This window comes from Trichosurus vulpecula, chromosome 5, assembly GCF_011100635.1.
Source record: "Trichosurus vulpecula isolate mTriVul1 chromosome 5, mTriVul1.pri, whole genome shotgun sequence".
Lineage (NCBI taxonomy): Eukaryota > Metazoa > Chordata > Mammalia > Diprotodontia > Phalangeridae > Trichosurus > Trichosurus vulpecula.
This window is the reverse complement of record NC_050577.1, coordinates 56223828-56237060: the sequence shown is the minus strand read 5'-3', so window position 1 is coordinate 56237060 and position 13233 is coordinate 56223828. Positions and strand designations below refer to the sequence as shown.

Genomic DNA, 13233 nt, shown 5'->3' with positions numbered 1-13233 from the left:
TGCTGGAAAGGATGTGGGGAAATTGGAACATTGTTGCATTGCTGGTGGAGTTGTGAGCTGATCCAGCCATTTTGGAGAGCAGTTTGGAACTATGCCCAAAAGGCTATAGATATGTTCATACTCTTTGACCTAGCAATACCACTTCTAGGGTTGTATCCCAAAGACATCACACAAGCGGGAAAAGGACCCATATGTACAAGGATATTTATAGCAGCTCTTTTTGTGGTAGCCAAGAATTGGAAATCAGAGGGGTGCCCATCAATTGGGGAATGGCTGAACAAGCTGTGGTATATGAAGGTGATGGAATACTATTGTGCCGTAAGAAACGTGGATGATGCAGACTTCGTAACAACCTGGAAAAACCTACACGACATAATGCTGAGTGAGCGGAGCAGAGCCAGGAGAACATTGTGCACAGCCACAGATATATGGATTCTGTGAGAACCAACCCTGACATACTGCGCTTTTCTCAGCAACCTAAGGGGCAAGGACAACTCCAGGGGACTCACGATGGAGAATGCTATCTTCATTCAGAGAAAGAACTGTGAAGTTTGAATACAGATCGAGGGGTACTACATGCTCGCCTTTTTTGCTTCTCTTTTGTTTTTGTTTTTGGGTTGTTGTTTTTTTTTTGGTTCTGTTTCTTCTTTCTCATGATTCATTCCATTGGTCAAAATTCTTCTCCGCAACTTGACTAGTGCATAAATTAATTCAATGCGAAGTTATACATGACAGTTATATGAGATTCCATGCCGTCTTCAGGAGGGAAGGGGGAGGGAGGGGAGAAAATCTGGAACTCAAAACTATGTAGAACCGTGTGTGGTAAACTAAAATAAATAAATAAATTAAAAAAAAAGTTCCCAAACATCATCCTTCCAGAATGAGAAATCTTTCCACCTTTTTTGTTGATTTTGTAATAAATGGCAGGGTTGGGGAAGGCATTCTCTGTAATGTAAGCTCATTGATTTTACAATCTCTGTTCTATTGTGTATTTCTTAGCATATTTAGGACTCTTTAAAATATTGATGATTTATAACTCATAATCAGTATCAATCAGTAAACATTATTAAGTGCCTCCTATGCGTCAGGCACTGTGCTAAGGGTTGGGGATACCAAAAGAAGCAAAAGACAGTCCCTGCCCTCAAAGAGCTTACAGTCTAATGGGGGAAGACAATGTGCAAACAATTATTTACAAATTATATAGAGAACAAATAGAAGATAATTAACACAGGGAAGGCATTAGAATTAGGAGGGGTTAGGAAAGGCTTCCTATAAAAGAAGAAATGTTTTATTTGGGGATTATAAATGAGATTGGGGTCAGTGTCTACTTGGACCTCAAGTTCTCAGCTACCAGCCCGACTCCTAGACTGGATATATTGAGGCTTCTTGTCTCAGAGAAGCTCATGGGAAATGTCTCCTGTGTTCTTGAGATAGGTAGGTAGGCAGCCCCATTCTCCCTTCCTAGCATCTATCCTGCTTTGCCTGTGAAGCATCTCTAGGAATTGTCAAGCCATGCTTAATATGTGGCTGACTTTAGAAGCAGCATCAAGACTTGGTTCTTAGATGTGACTGACATTCAGGTAGTTTGAGCGTTTTCAGGCCTGAAACAAAGAGAAGACAAAATTTGGGTCCCAGGTCATGGTATGTGGCCCTCATTCCTTCAAAATGGTCCATGTACCACCTTCCCATGAAGCCTTCTCTGATCCTTCTCATTGAAAATGCCTTCCTCTTTCTCATGTTCTTCTAGAACATTTTGTCTGGATTTCTCCTGTGCTTTCATAACACCCTGTCTGGTATTATACTTATGGTGTCTATGTCATGCACCCACCCTGCAGTAAGTGGAAGCTCCTTGAGGGCTTTCTATCTCAGGAACCTAGCATACACTTTTGCTTACAGATATTTTAAAAAATGTTTGCTAAGTTCAACTGAATTACCAGAAGAAGTGATGGTACGTGGCATGGTATAGTCACCTTATTCTGCATCTAGAACAGTTCCAAAAATAATCTGACAACAGGGCAGTCCTTTCTCCTGTGTCCAGCCCATGTGTCAGAGAGACCATTCTCCTGTAGCCAGATAGCAAGAGTAGCAGGAAAATGTATTGTGTGCTTTGGAAATAATTAAGTCCTCTGTGCTCATATGCCATTTTTTTTATCATGTCCATTCATTCCATGACTTGGGTTTAACTTGCTTGTTTTGGGGAGCAAGCCACTCCTTTGTCCCACTAGCCTATTTCTTCACGTCTAATAGCTTTGTCCACCTGATGATATGGAAAAAGAACCAATTGACAGCTGGGGGATATTTCCAAATGGGTGCTCTGTGTAAAGTTGACATTTGAACATTGATTTGGCTAATGTGTCATCACTGTCCTTAATATTTTTCTTCTGCATCATTTTTTTCCTGTATTTTCTAGAAGCATCTTCACATTATCAGCACCAGATTTTCACAATAATCCTTATAAAAGCTCATGTCAAAATTAGATAATAGCCATTTTTTATTTATGTGACATATATCTTTGAACTGGCTGCCTTTTTGTGGACAAAGAGAGGTTTTGTCTAAATTACAGCTAATGCTGTTTGCTTTTTAAGAGATGTAATTATTCCTCATCTTCCCCTTCATAATACTTTGTACTAATTCAACTTAACAGTCATATATCAGTGCCTGATTTGTGCAAGACACTGTGCCTAACAAGACCAAAACAAAATAGGCTATCCCCTCTGGGAGCTTACATTCCACTGAAGGGAGGTGATAGATACAGAAACATAATGCCAAAAAAAAAGAAAAAAAAAGGCTGAGGACAGTTCCAAGTGCTCTTAGAATTTTGGGGGAGGAGGAAAGCATACTAACAACTTAGCTACATGGTAGGGGTCGTACTTGAGCTGAACCTTGAAGGAAAATGATTAGAATGATTTCTAATCATTGGAAAGAGGACGACACCTGGAGTCAGAAGAAACCTGGTACTACCACATACCTGTGTGACCTTGGACATCCAGAGTCAGAAAGACAGGAGTTCAAATCTGGCCTCAGACACTTACTGGCTGTGTGACCTTGGGCAAGTCATTTAGCTTCTAAATGCCTCAGTTTCCTCATCTTTAAAATAGGAAGGATAATAGCATTTATCTCACAGGGTTTTGTTTTGGGTTTTTTTTTTTGAGGATAAGTTGAGATACTATTTGTAAAGCACTTTGCAAACCTTAAAGCATCATGTAAATGCTAGCTATTATTATTATTACTGTTATTATAAAAGTTAGGCATAATGTTACTTCATGAAATCATAGTGTGATAAGGTAAGTCACTCAGTTTCTCTGTGCCTCAGTTTCCTCACCTGTGAAATGGCTCAGTGATATGTAGGTGTTCCTGTATTGGTTTTGGAAGGGACTTCAGAAGTCATATAGTCCAAAAAGTCCAGAACAGAAATTTCCTTTACAATGTTGTTAATAAATAGTTTTCCAGTTTTCACTTGAAGAGAAACTGCTATGAGAAGCCCACTTCAGTTGTGTTTTATCTCGTTCCATTCTTTAAATGGTAAATTCCTCTGGTTAGCTATCAAAGCCCGCTCTGAATTTTCTGCCTCACTTCTGAAGCTTTCGATAGGTCCCCTTTACCTCTGGGGTCAAATTTAAACTGCCTACCCTGGCTTTCAGACCTTTCCACAGTCTGGTGCCCACCTACTTCCTGGTCTTATTTAATATTGCTCACTTTCTCCCATGTTTCATACCAGTCAAACTGGCCTTTTAGCAGTTCCCCAGAAACACATTTCCATGTCTTTGCATGAGTATCCTCTTCTCTCATGTTTGGGGTACTGATTACCCTCTTCTTTGCCTGAAAGAATCCCCAGACTCCTTCAAAACATTGCTCAGGTGCCCCTTGTACCTTAGTTCACTGAAACGATAGCAATTTGGAAATTGTAGAATATTCTGTAAATATGTAGTTGTTATTTTAAGTGGAAATTGTTTGACAAAAATGTGCTTTGAAATTTCCATTTCTAACGGGCAACTAGGTCATATGGTGGATAGACCACTGGCCGTGGAGTTAGAAAGACCTGAGTTCAAGTATGGCCTCAAACACTTCCTAGCTGTGTGACCTTGGGCAAGTCACTTAACCTTATCTGCCTCAATTTCTTCCTTTGTAAAATGAGCTGGAGAAGGAAATGACAAAATAGTTCAGTATCTTTGCCAAGAAAACCCCAAATGGAGTCACGAAGAATAGGACATGACTGAACAACCACAAACTTATCCTGATAATGGTGTAGCTACTTCTAAATGCTACTTATAAAATTCAAGCCTGAAGATTAGTGTCATTTGAGTTTTATGGTGGCTAAGAACTAAATTTCATAGTTGGGACAGAACATTGGGTTGGTCATGTTGTCTGAGGGAGAGAGGTTTCTTTACAAATGAAATGGAATCCTTAGCACAACATTCCTATGCGGACCAAATGGCTAGGAGAGCTCGAGTAAATTGAATGTGGGGTTATTGTTTGTGTCCACAAAACAAAGCCCTAAATCACATTTAGCATAATTTGTGGTTTTAAATTGGACTGATTTAGCAAGGAGAGTGAAATAATCTCTCATCCTGTCAAAAAGGGCGATACCTCCAGACCAGCATTTAATTGTATTGGCAGAGGGACTTTGGGAAAGCAGCAGTAATTCTGGCTGCATTATTCTTGCTTTGTGGCTAAATCAAGATCATCATTTTGTGCTGGTTTCACTAGCCTTCCTTATTGTTTTTAACACTACCAAGAGGAGTGAGGTGAAAGCTGTCTTAGTGGGAGCTGAAGGACGAGGAACACATAGTAGGAGATCTCTGGTACCGTACTTCAGAAGGCTTGCTTTTTTTTAACCTGCATGTCAAATGACTTCTTGTTAATAGATAAGGTAGTTTGCAGCTACTCAGCTGGCAAACATTTATTGCGTGCCATTTATTTATACAAAGTATGCCATTAAATATTGTTTTTACTTAGCTTCATTGTGACAAGGTATCACAAAGTGAATGAGATTGAATTCTGTGGGCTTCTTTGTTACTTTGGCCATACCCCAAATGGCACTTTCTCTAGCAAAATTGTATACAAAGGCAATATAGAAGGTCACTATCCAGAAGGCATGATTTGAGATAACACCTTCCAGCCCCCTAGATTTTCCATTAAAATTGACCAGGTCAGCCACCAGCTTATGTCACGGACAAAATCCAGATTTGGGCCATTGGCCTCCTGAAACAGTCTTCCTTTTCTTTTTTTGTAGTTAATGCCACATTGATTCACATTCTCTTGTAGTGTCTGGTGCCAAAGACAACCTCCCCTTTCCTTCTACCAAACCTCGTCTCTCTCTAAAAGGAACCAGACCATGAATATGTGAGTTTTCATGGAAATGAAAATTATGGACCGAAGTCCTGGGGCTTGGCTTCACGCCTCAGATAATTCACCACCTTCAGCTTTATTCCTACTGGGACCATGCCAAGTGTGGAAGGGGCTGGTGAGAACTTCTCAGGAATGCTGATTACTATTTGCTTCCCTGGAGAACACACACACACACACATGCCACACACAACAAACACATACCCCTCTTTGCTATAGTGTCCAGGGAAGCACAGTCTCCTCAGTTAAGGCCAGTCAACTTTTTTTACTTGCTATGATAGTGCATGCCGATTTCACGATTTCTTCTCTCATTTGTGGAGTCTTTATGAATACTAATGCTCACGTGGGAATGAGGCCAGAAATTCTTGATGTCCCTTGGTTCAACCACCTAGACAGATAACTAGTACATTTTTCCATTAGTAAGGTGGTATTGCTGAACTTGGAATCAGGAAGACCCCATTTCAAATCCTGCCTCAAACACTCATTGAGCTGCATGCCCCTGGAAGGTCACTAGATGTATGACTCCAGAAGAGTCCCTTAGTCTTTCTGAGTCTTAATTTCTGCATCTTCAAAAATCAAAATAATGATAATAGCAGGATTATTCTCATAGGGTTTTCATGCAAATTAGAGATAATATGTATAAAATACTTTTCAAACATTAAAATGTCAGCCATTATTATCTTTTGGTTTCATTTCTGTCATTATTATTTGTAAGCAGCCTTGTAGCTGATTTAGGGTTTTTTTGGTTTTGTTTTGGTTGGGTTTTTATCTGTATTCAAAATCTCCCCTTCAGGTCTTTAGTGTTTTCCTAAGACCTTTGATCAGCACAACAGCATTCATATTGTGCTGCTGAGTTGGTTTTTCATATTTCTAGATAATAACCATGCATTGATCTGTTGCTAATCTGATGTAACCTTTTTTTGTGTGTATCGATCATAATCTTTTACCCAAGAGAAAATCAGAAAACTGCCCTGGTTGAACAGTTCATCATTTAAGATGGAACTTAAATTGTTGTGATTTAGTCAAATGTTAAGCGGACAGCTATTCAGATGTTAGATTATTTAAATAGTCAGATGGATAGGTCGTTCCCCCAGGAGGGGATTTGGGCTTCTGCTCTTTCTTTTCAGGAAAGCCCTTATGTTTAAAAAAAAAAAGTTCATTAGAGAAGAAATAAAAAATGTGCTCGTACAAGGCTCCCGAGTGTTCCTGTAGCTGGCTGTGTATTTCTGGCACTGCAGTATTCTTGTGGTAGGTTTTTTCTTTTTTGAATTTTTCTGTCCCTTCCTCCCCATCTCTTCTATGCCATCTATGTTTGTAAAGTATATTCTGTGAGAAAGGATATTTGCACAGCTCCAAAGTGGGAGATTATTTCTTGGAGGATGCAGAACCAAAAGTGATGTTAACAGACAGTTACATGTGAAAGAGATGGTCATATTGGAGTCACATCCCTCTCTCTCATTTTTAAAAAAATGTGTTGCTGGCATCCTCACTGGGAGTCAGGTTTCTCCGTTCACACTCAACATTTTGTTTCCACAGCTGTGCCTCCAAACGTGGCAGAACTGAAGAATCTGGAAGTGCTGAACTTTTTCAATAACCAAATTGAAGAGTTGCCCACGCAGATCAGCAGCCTCCAGAAGCTCAAACACCTGAACCTTGGGTGCGTACCCAGAGAAGGGAGGATGAGGCGAGGATGGGCCAGTGGGGAAGGAGCTGTTAAGCGATGACATTCACAAGGCCTACTGCACCTAACATTTTGAAAGTTCTGTTTTTAAGAGTTTATTACTCTAATACAGCCTTTGAAAAGGCTCACCTGGTGTGCATTTCTTTGGTAGTTAATTGAGAAGTTAATTGGTGGGAGCATTGATACAAACATTTTGTTATATTTTTTCCCCCAATAAAATTTTATTTCACTTAGGCATGACCAAGGTGCTTATCTACTAATGCACAATGTTACTGTACTTTGGGGTGCTTGATCAGGAGCTGCGGGGGTGGTAGTAACACAGCTGAATTTTTTTCTGCATATTTAAAATAGGAAATGGTTCACTCTACCCTCTTACTAAGCATCATAGGAGCCATTTTATCATTTACTGCCTCATTAATTCTCACAACATTCCCATGAGAGAGGCTGAAAAGTGAAGAGGATCCTCCTGCACTTGAGGTTACAGACAGCGCTAAGGAATAAGCCTACACTGTCTTAGGGCTATACAGTTTTCTTTTGGATTTCATACTTGGAACCTCCTCACGAGGTGGCCACAACAAAGAGGATTTTCCCTCTTTCATAAGTGAAAAGATAGAGGCTCCATAGATTAGGGGGTTTGCCTCAGGTCACACAACTACAGTGTGACCCAGGAACTAGATACAAGTCTCATGACAGCTAGGCCGGGGACTCTCTGATGCCACTTGGCCTCAGAAAGGAGCTTGGGCTTTAAACCTCATATGGTAAGCAAAACTTTTCTGTTCAAGCTAATTATTCTCTGCGTGCAGTAATCTGAAATGAGATAAACACTAAATGGATTAGTAAAGTTGAGGGTTTTGGAAAAAAAGACAATAGAAACTCTCCAGGTAAAATATAAATATTATATGAAGTAATGATGAAAATCGTTTCATTCACTTGAATTCATTGATTTTTTTTTAAGTCTGTTTCCTTACACAATGGATTTGGTTGTAGGGTTTCCTTGTTTCTGGATGGAACTATAGTTGTGAAAGGAAACAGAAACCCTACAAAGTCTGCTGGAATCTCTTTTCTGTGCTGTCTTGAAAGGGAGCAGCAGAGCTTAAAGGAGATACGGGGTGGGCATACTTTTAGACCTGTTATTTTTCTTAGTTTTTTGGGGGAAAAAATGTGCCATTTGTTGGAGGGGTAGGGTAGGAGAAGGGGGGAGGGGTGAAGTAAGAGATAGGGAGGGAAAGTGGCCCAAAAAAGATCCAACACACTTTTTTCCTTCCTCCCTTCCCCCTTCCTTCGTTTCTCATTTTCTCCCTTTCTCCTTCCTTCCCCCTTCTTTTGTTTCCCATTTCCCTCATCCCTCATTCCCTTCCTTCTCTCTCTCTCCCCTCCTGTCCTCTCTTTTTCCTTTCTTCACTCCCTCCGACTCCACAGCTTTCTAAGATTATAAGTTACAGATGAATTACTACTGATGTTCAGAAGTGGAAGGAGTTTGCACACTGGGAGTTCCCTATGCTAATGTCATTACAAATCTCGTCCCCAAAACAAAGCCCCTGAGATTAGTTACAGTTTGGAACTCGTTGAGTTGGTTTAAGAAAATCAGTTAACAGGTGATATGTATGTACCTTTGTTTTAGTGAGCCAGGGACACATTTTTCCACTTTTTTTCTTTGTTTAGAATTTGTTAGTTACTCTCTTGCCCTTTGTAACTTCTTGTGGTTTTTGGTTTTGATGTTTTATTGATTGAGTAAAGCTCTCTATATTTAGCATTTTAAAGACAAGGAAGGAGTTTTTCAAGGGGGAACAAAACCCTTAAGTTAAAGAAGGGAATTAAAGACAGCTTTTAATAGGGAACGCGTCTCTTCCTTTTCGAATGATGTTAAGTCCTCCTGTATGAAGAGCACTGTTTTAGGCAAGTTAAATGAAGGGGTCCCTTTTGAAGTAGAAGCGACGACAGTGGAAAATCAGACACGCACCAGAAGCATGTAAAGTCTGTGCCATGATATGGCAAATTTGTCTTTATCCAGATAAGAAAAAGAACTGAAACCCCCAGCATTTTTCATAGTATTGAGCAGTAATAATTGATGTTCATGCCATTGACCTTCAAAGGACTACAGGTACAGATGCCGCATTCTCATTGTGAAAATAAATATAAAATTGGGTCCAATTACAATTTATTTTCTTTTTCTAGTTCTTTGGAAACAGAGGCTTCTTCCACTTCTTAGAAATAAATGTAGGTTATATATTTGTGTCTTAATGAACCTTAAAAACACTTGATTCCTCTTATATTCTGGAGGTTTATTATACAGTCATCCAACATGCTGAGATGCAGTTTGCCCAGAGGAGGCAAGTCCATGCATACTTAAATGAACTTTTTGCTAACTATGGTATTAAGCACTTATGGATTTTGTGCCAAGAGCTGTTTGTAGGTCATTGGGAGGTGAGAAAAATCATTGCTTCCTGTCCGTTCAGCCAAGGCTTCATGAGGTAGTATGATTCCCAGAAGCCATTGAGGGAATCAGAGAACTTGCTAAATTGGATTCCATGGGGTGTTCAAAACTTCAGGAGTACAGATGAAAACAGCACCCTGTTTTTTTTTTTAATTTTATAGTCATCTAAAAAAACTTTATTGTCCTCTCCCTGCTTAGTCACAGAACCAGAGAGGCCCTGTATTCAGTCCCCAGCTCACTTCTCCGTACACCACAGAGGACCTTTTAAGTATTTTTTCTCCATGATGCGCATAGTCATTCCATTTAGCTAGAGAGAGAGCTCATGCTATCTCTTTGTTCAGTCTCTAAAATCCCTCTTCCCAGAGACCTCTCTTATAATACAGAAGCAGTTTCTTCTTACCCCATACCAACATTAAGCCTTAAGAACATGGTCAGCAGAATCTAGAGATTCTACCTTCCTTTTGTGTCTTAGCAATAAATGTACTCCTGCTTCATTGTCATCTTTTCTTCCTTTCTTTTTGCTCCTTTTTCTAGAACCCTGGGACTCAGTTACATACAACCAAGAACCAGACTCCTTTGGGCAAACCATTTAAATTTTCTCAGTCCTAGTTTATTTATCTACAAAATGAAGAATTTGGACTAGGTGGCATCCAGGGGAGGCCCCTTCTTGACTTGACCTCTGATCAAGCCCCTAGAATGTTGCCGTATTCTCTGTCAAGTAGAGAATGGTTCTCATTGCTTCCCGTGGGCCACTAGGTCCACAATCAGATTTGAGATCCTTGGCCCAGATCAGCTCTTGCCTGGGTCTAAATTGTCCTCAAGCCAATGTAATTCCTTTTCCTTCCTTAGCAGAGGACAGCCCGCCTACCTGACATTCCCATCTGCAGCTTATCCAGGCTGCAGCTGAGACTAGTGGAGGCATCCTCTGTGACTGCTTTGGCTCTCTCTTCTCTTCACAGTACAACTCAAGCATTTGGTTAAGCAGCAGCCATCCATCTGTAAGACAGAATGCTAGGCTTCCTAGCCGCCTGCCTTTGAAGTTGTGCCTCTGTGGGTCCTGGATGTGTTCCTTTGGCCAGCCCTGCTTGTGGGCCTCCCACATGCACAGTCATCAGCACTGACTGTATCAATAACAAGAGAGACTGTTACCCCTTCCAATGGTGGATTTCAGAGTTTTAGCTTTTAGAAGAAGTTGCTTTTGAAACTTAAAAACAAAACAAAACCCCCAAACCAAAAGCAAACAAAAAACCCAAACCAAGCAGAACCTGCAATTTAGGTCAAATGTCAGCAGGTGGCAGCGGTGCCTCAGTCATGTTGTTTTCTTAATTATAAATCAGGTGCTTTTCCTGAAACTCAGATGGTGCCTAATGCCTACATCCCCATTGAGCCAACCCCCTAGGTTTATGTCCATGGATTTTTTTCACTCTTCTTTTGATATTTCCACAGATTTATGATCTCTACAGTGTGGGTGCCCCCTTCATCATTGCAGACTGCTACTCATACACACCTTGTCAATCTGGGAGACTCTTTTCTACATTCCTTCCTCTTTTGGTGCATCTGACATACTGGGTGTTGCATGCTACTAGTGGAGTGCACAGACCATCCATTGATTGTCCCTGACTCTCAGTACAAGCCTGGTCCACATACTTTTCTGTTCATGCATTTCTCTAATGCTATTCTTTACACCATTTCTCCTGTGTAATTTTTCTTGGGAGTATGTGGCAGCATGCTCTCCATTGTCCTTATCCTTATCTGCATACTTAATTCAGAGACTCTGGTATTCCAACACTGGGGGCCATTGAGAACCACCAAAAGAAAACTGATGTTAGAAAGAAAGGTTTCAGGGAAAAGCTTAGTGTCATTAAAAAGTACTTTGCAATTTCCTCAAGGCATTTCAGCTCATTTTGCTCCTCTTACTCAGTTCCCTAATAGTTACCACTCCAGACTTTGAGTCACCCTACTTTATAAAAATGTAACTCCTTATTGTAGTAATTGAACTTCATTGTTTCAAAGTTGTCAAGTTTAGAGATACATTTTAAATAAATATCTGAGATATTATATTCAGTACCTTTCTCACTAATCTGTAACATGTCCTTTATCAAATAATCCTAAATTCCTTATGGTAGAATTGAACATTGAGATTTATCCTCAATCTTTGCCTCATCTCATTGCCAACTCAGCATGGATTCAGTTATTGTTGATGCTAGCTGTCTCCTCTGCACCTCAGCCACACTTTATTTCCTTGGTTGAGACTCTTCAAGCTAAGAGAAAGAACAATTTTCTTATGTATTTCTAACACTTAGGATACTTGCTCCATTTTCCCCACATGAAATAGTTAGGGAGCCGCATGTCTTGGCAAGCTTCAGACCTCCTTTGGCTTTCTTCTTCGAGTTAGAACTTGGTAACTTTCTACTTTATTTTGTTTTATTTCCTATTCTTGAATCACCTTTTTAAAATAGCTTTTGAATGGGTGTAACTTGGCTTTCATATATCATGAGAAAATAGATTATGATGGAAATTACCTTTCATATCACATTCCCTACCAGCTTCAAATATTGATCTGTAAACTTGTTTTTTTAAATGAACTTTTCAGTTTATCTGTATAGCAAAGGTTCTTAACCTTTTTTCTGTGGCAGTCTGGTGAAGCCTATAGACCCTTTCTCAGAATAATGTTAATAACCCACATTCATAATAGAAAGCAGTGTCCAATTTCACTTAGAAGTTAGTGGAAATAAAGGTGTAATCTTTTTCACATCCAACTTCACAGATCCCTCCCTGAAGTCTTGGAAATTAATGTTATGTAACTTAAACTTTGAGGGAAAAATGGAAGTTTTGCCAAGAAGGACAAATGCCTGAATTGGTCAGTGTGAATACTAGCCTTGGCCATGCCCGTCTCCTCTTCTCTGGTCTGGACTATGGTGAAGGAATTAAGTTTAGAGTCAGAAAACTTGCATTTGAATGTGGGTGCTGCTGTACTGCTTGATCATTGGAGAAGTCTTTTACTTCTGTAGGTTTCGGTTTCCCCATCTGAAAATTAAGAGGCAAGACTATATATCTCTGAAGGCCATTTCAGTTTGACATCTATGATTCTGACCTCTATGCAAAAAAAAGATTATTTTCCAAATGGAATAATTTTATATGTATTCAACAAAATACTAGCAATCAAGTGGACCAGCTTTCATCTTTTTTTTAAATTAAGTTTTATTTTTTCAATTAACAACAATCTCCTTTTTCTCCTTGCCACCACTCTACCTCCCCAATTGAGAAAGCAAGAAACCCCTATTATAGACATGTGTAGTGATGCAAAACAAATTCCTGCATTGGTGTCCAAAATACATTTGTTTCAGTCTGCTCTCTGAGTCCAGGATGTGGATAGCATGTTTGATCATTAATCCTCTGGAATCCTCTGCGATTGTGGTTTCTCATTCTATTGATCAGAGTTCTTAAGTCTTTCAAAGGTTTTGTCTTTATACTATGGTTGTAATTGTATTACCTTTTCCTGGTTCTGCTCACTTTTCTATGCATCAGTTCATACAGGTTTCTGAGAAACCATCCCCTTCATTATTATTTGCAGCACAACTGTATTTTGTCACCTTTATATACTATAACTTGTTTAGTGAGTCTCCAATTAGTGAGCACCCCTAAATTTTAAATTCTTTGCTACCTTAAAAAGAGCTACTATAAATGTGTTTTTCTACATCCTTAACATTTGTTTTGCTTAGGACTAATCCCTCCTGTAATATTCCTTCCCTTTCATTCTCCTCTCCCCTTT

General features: G+C 39.6%; 1 protein-coding gene across 2 annotated transcripts in view; it reads left to right on the top strand.

Annotated features, from left to right (window-relative positions):
- Positions 1-13233, top strand: part of RSU1 (Ras suppressor protein 1) — a 236079-nt gene that overhangs the window by 44882 nt on the left and 177964 nt on the right. For both annotated transcript variants that reach the window (XR_005010507.1, XM_036761372.1), the window contains exon 4: positions 6883-7003. Coding sequence is in view for 1 of the 2 variants with exons in the window: in XM_036761372.1 (XP_036617267.1) it covers positions 6883-7003 (121 nt within the window). In the remaining variant the exon portion in view is untranslated. The remainder of the gene's footprint in view (positions 1-6882; positions 7004-13233) is intronic.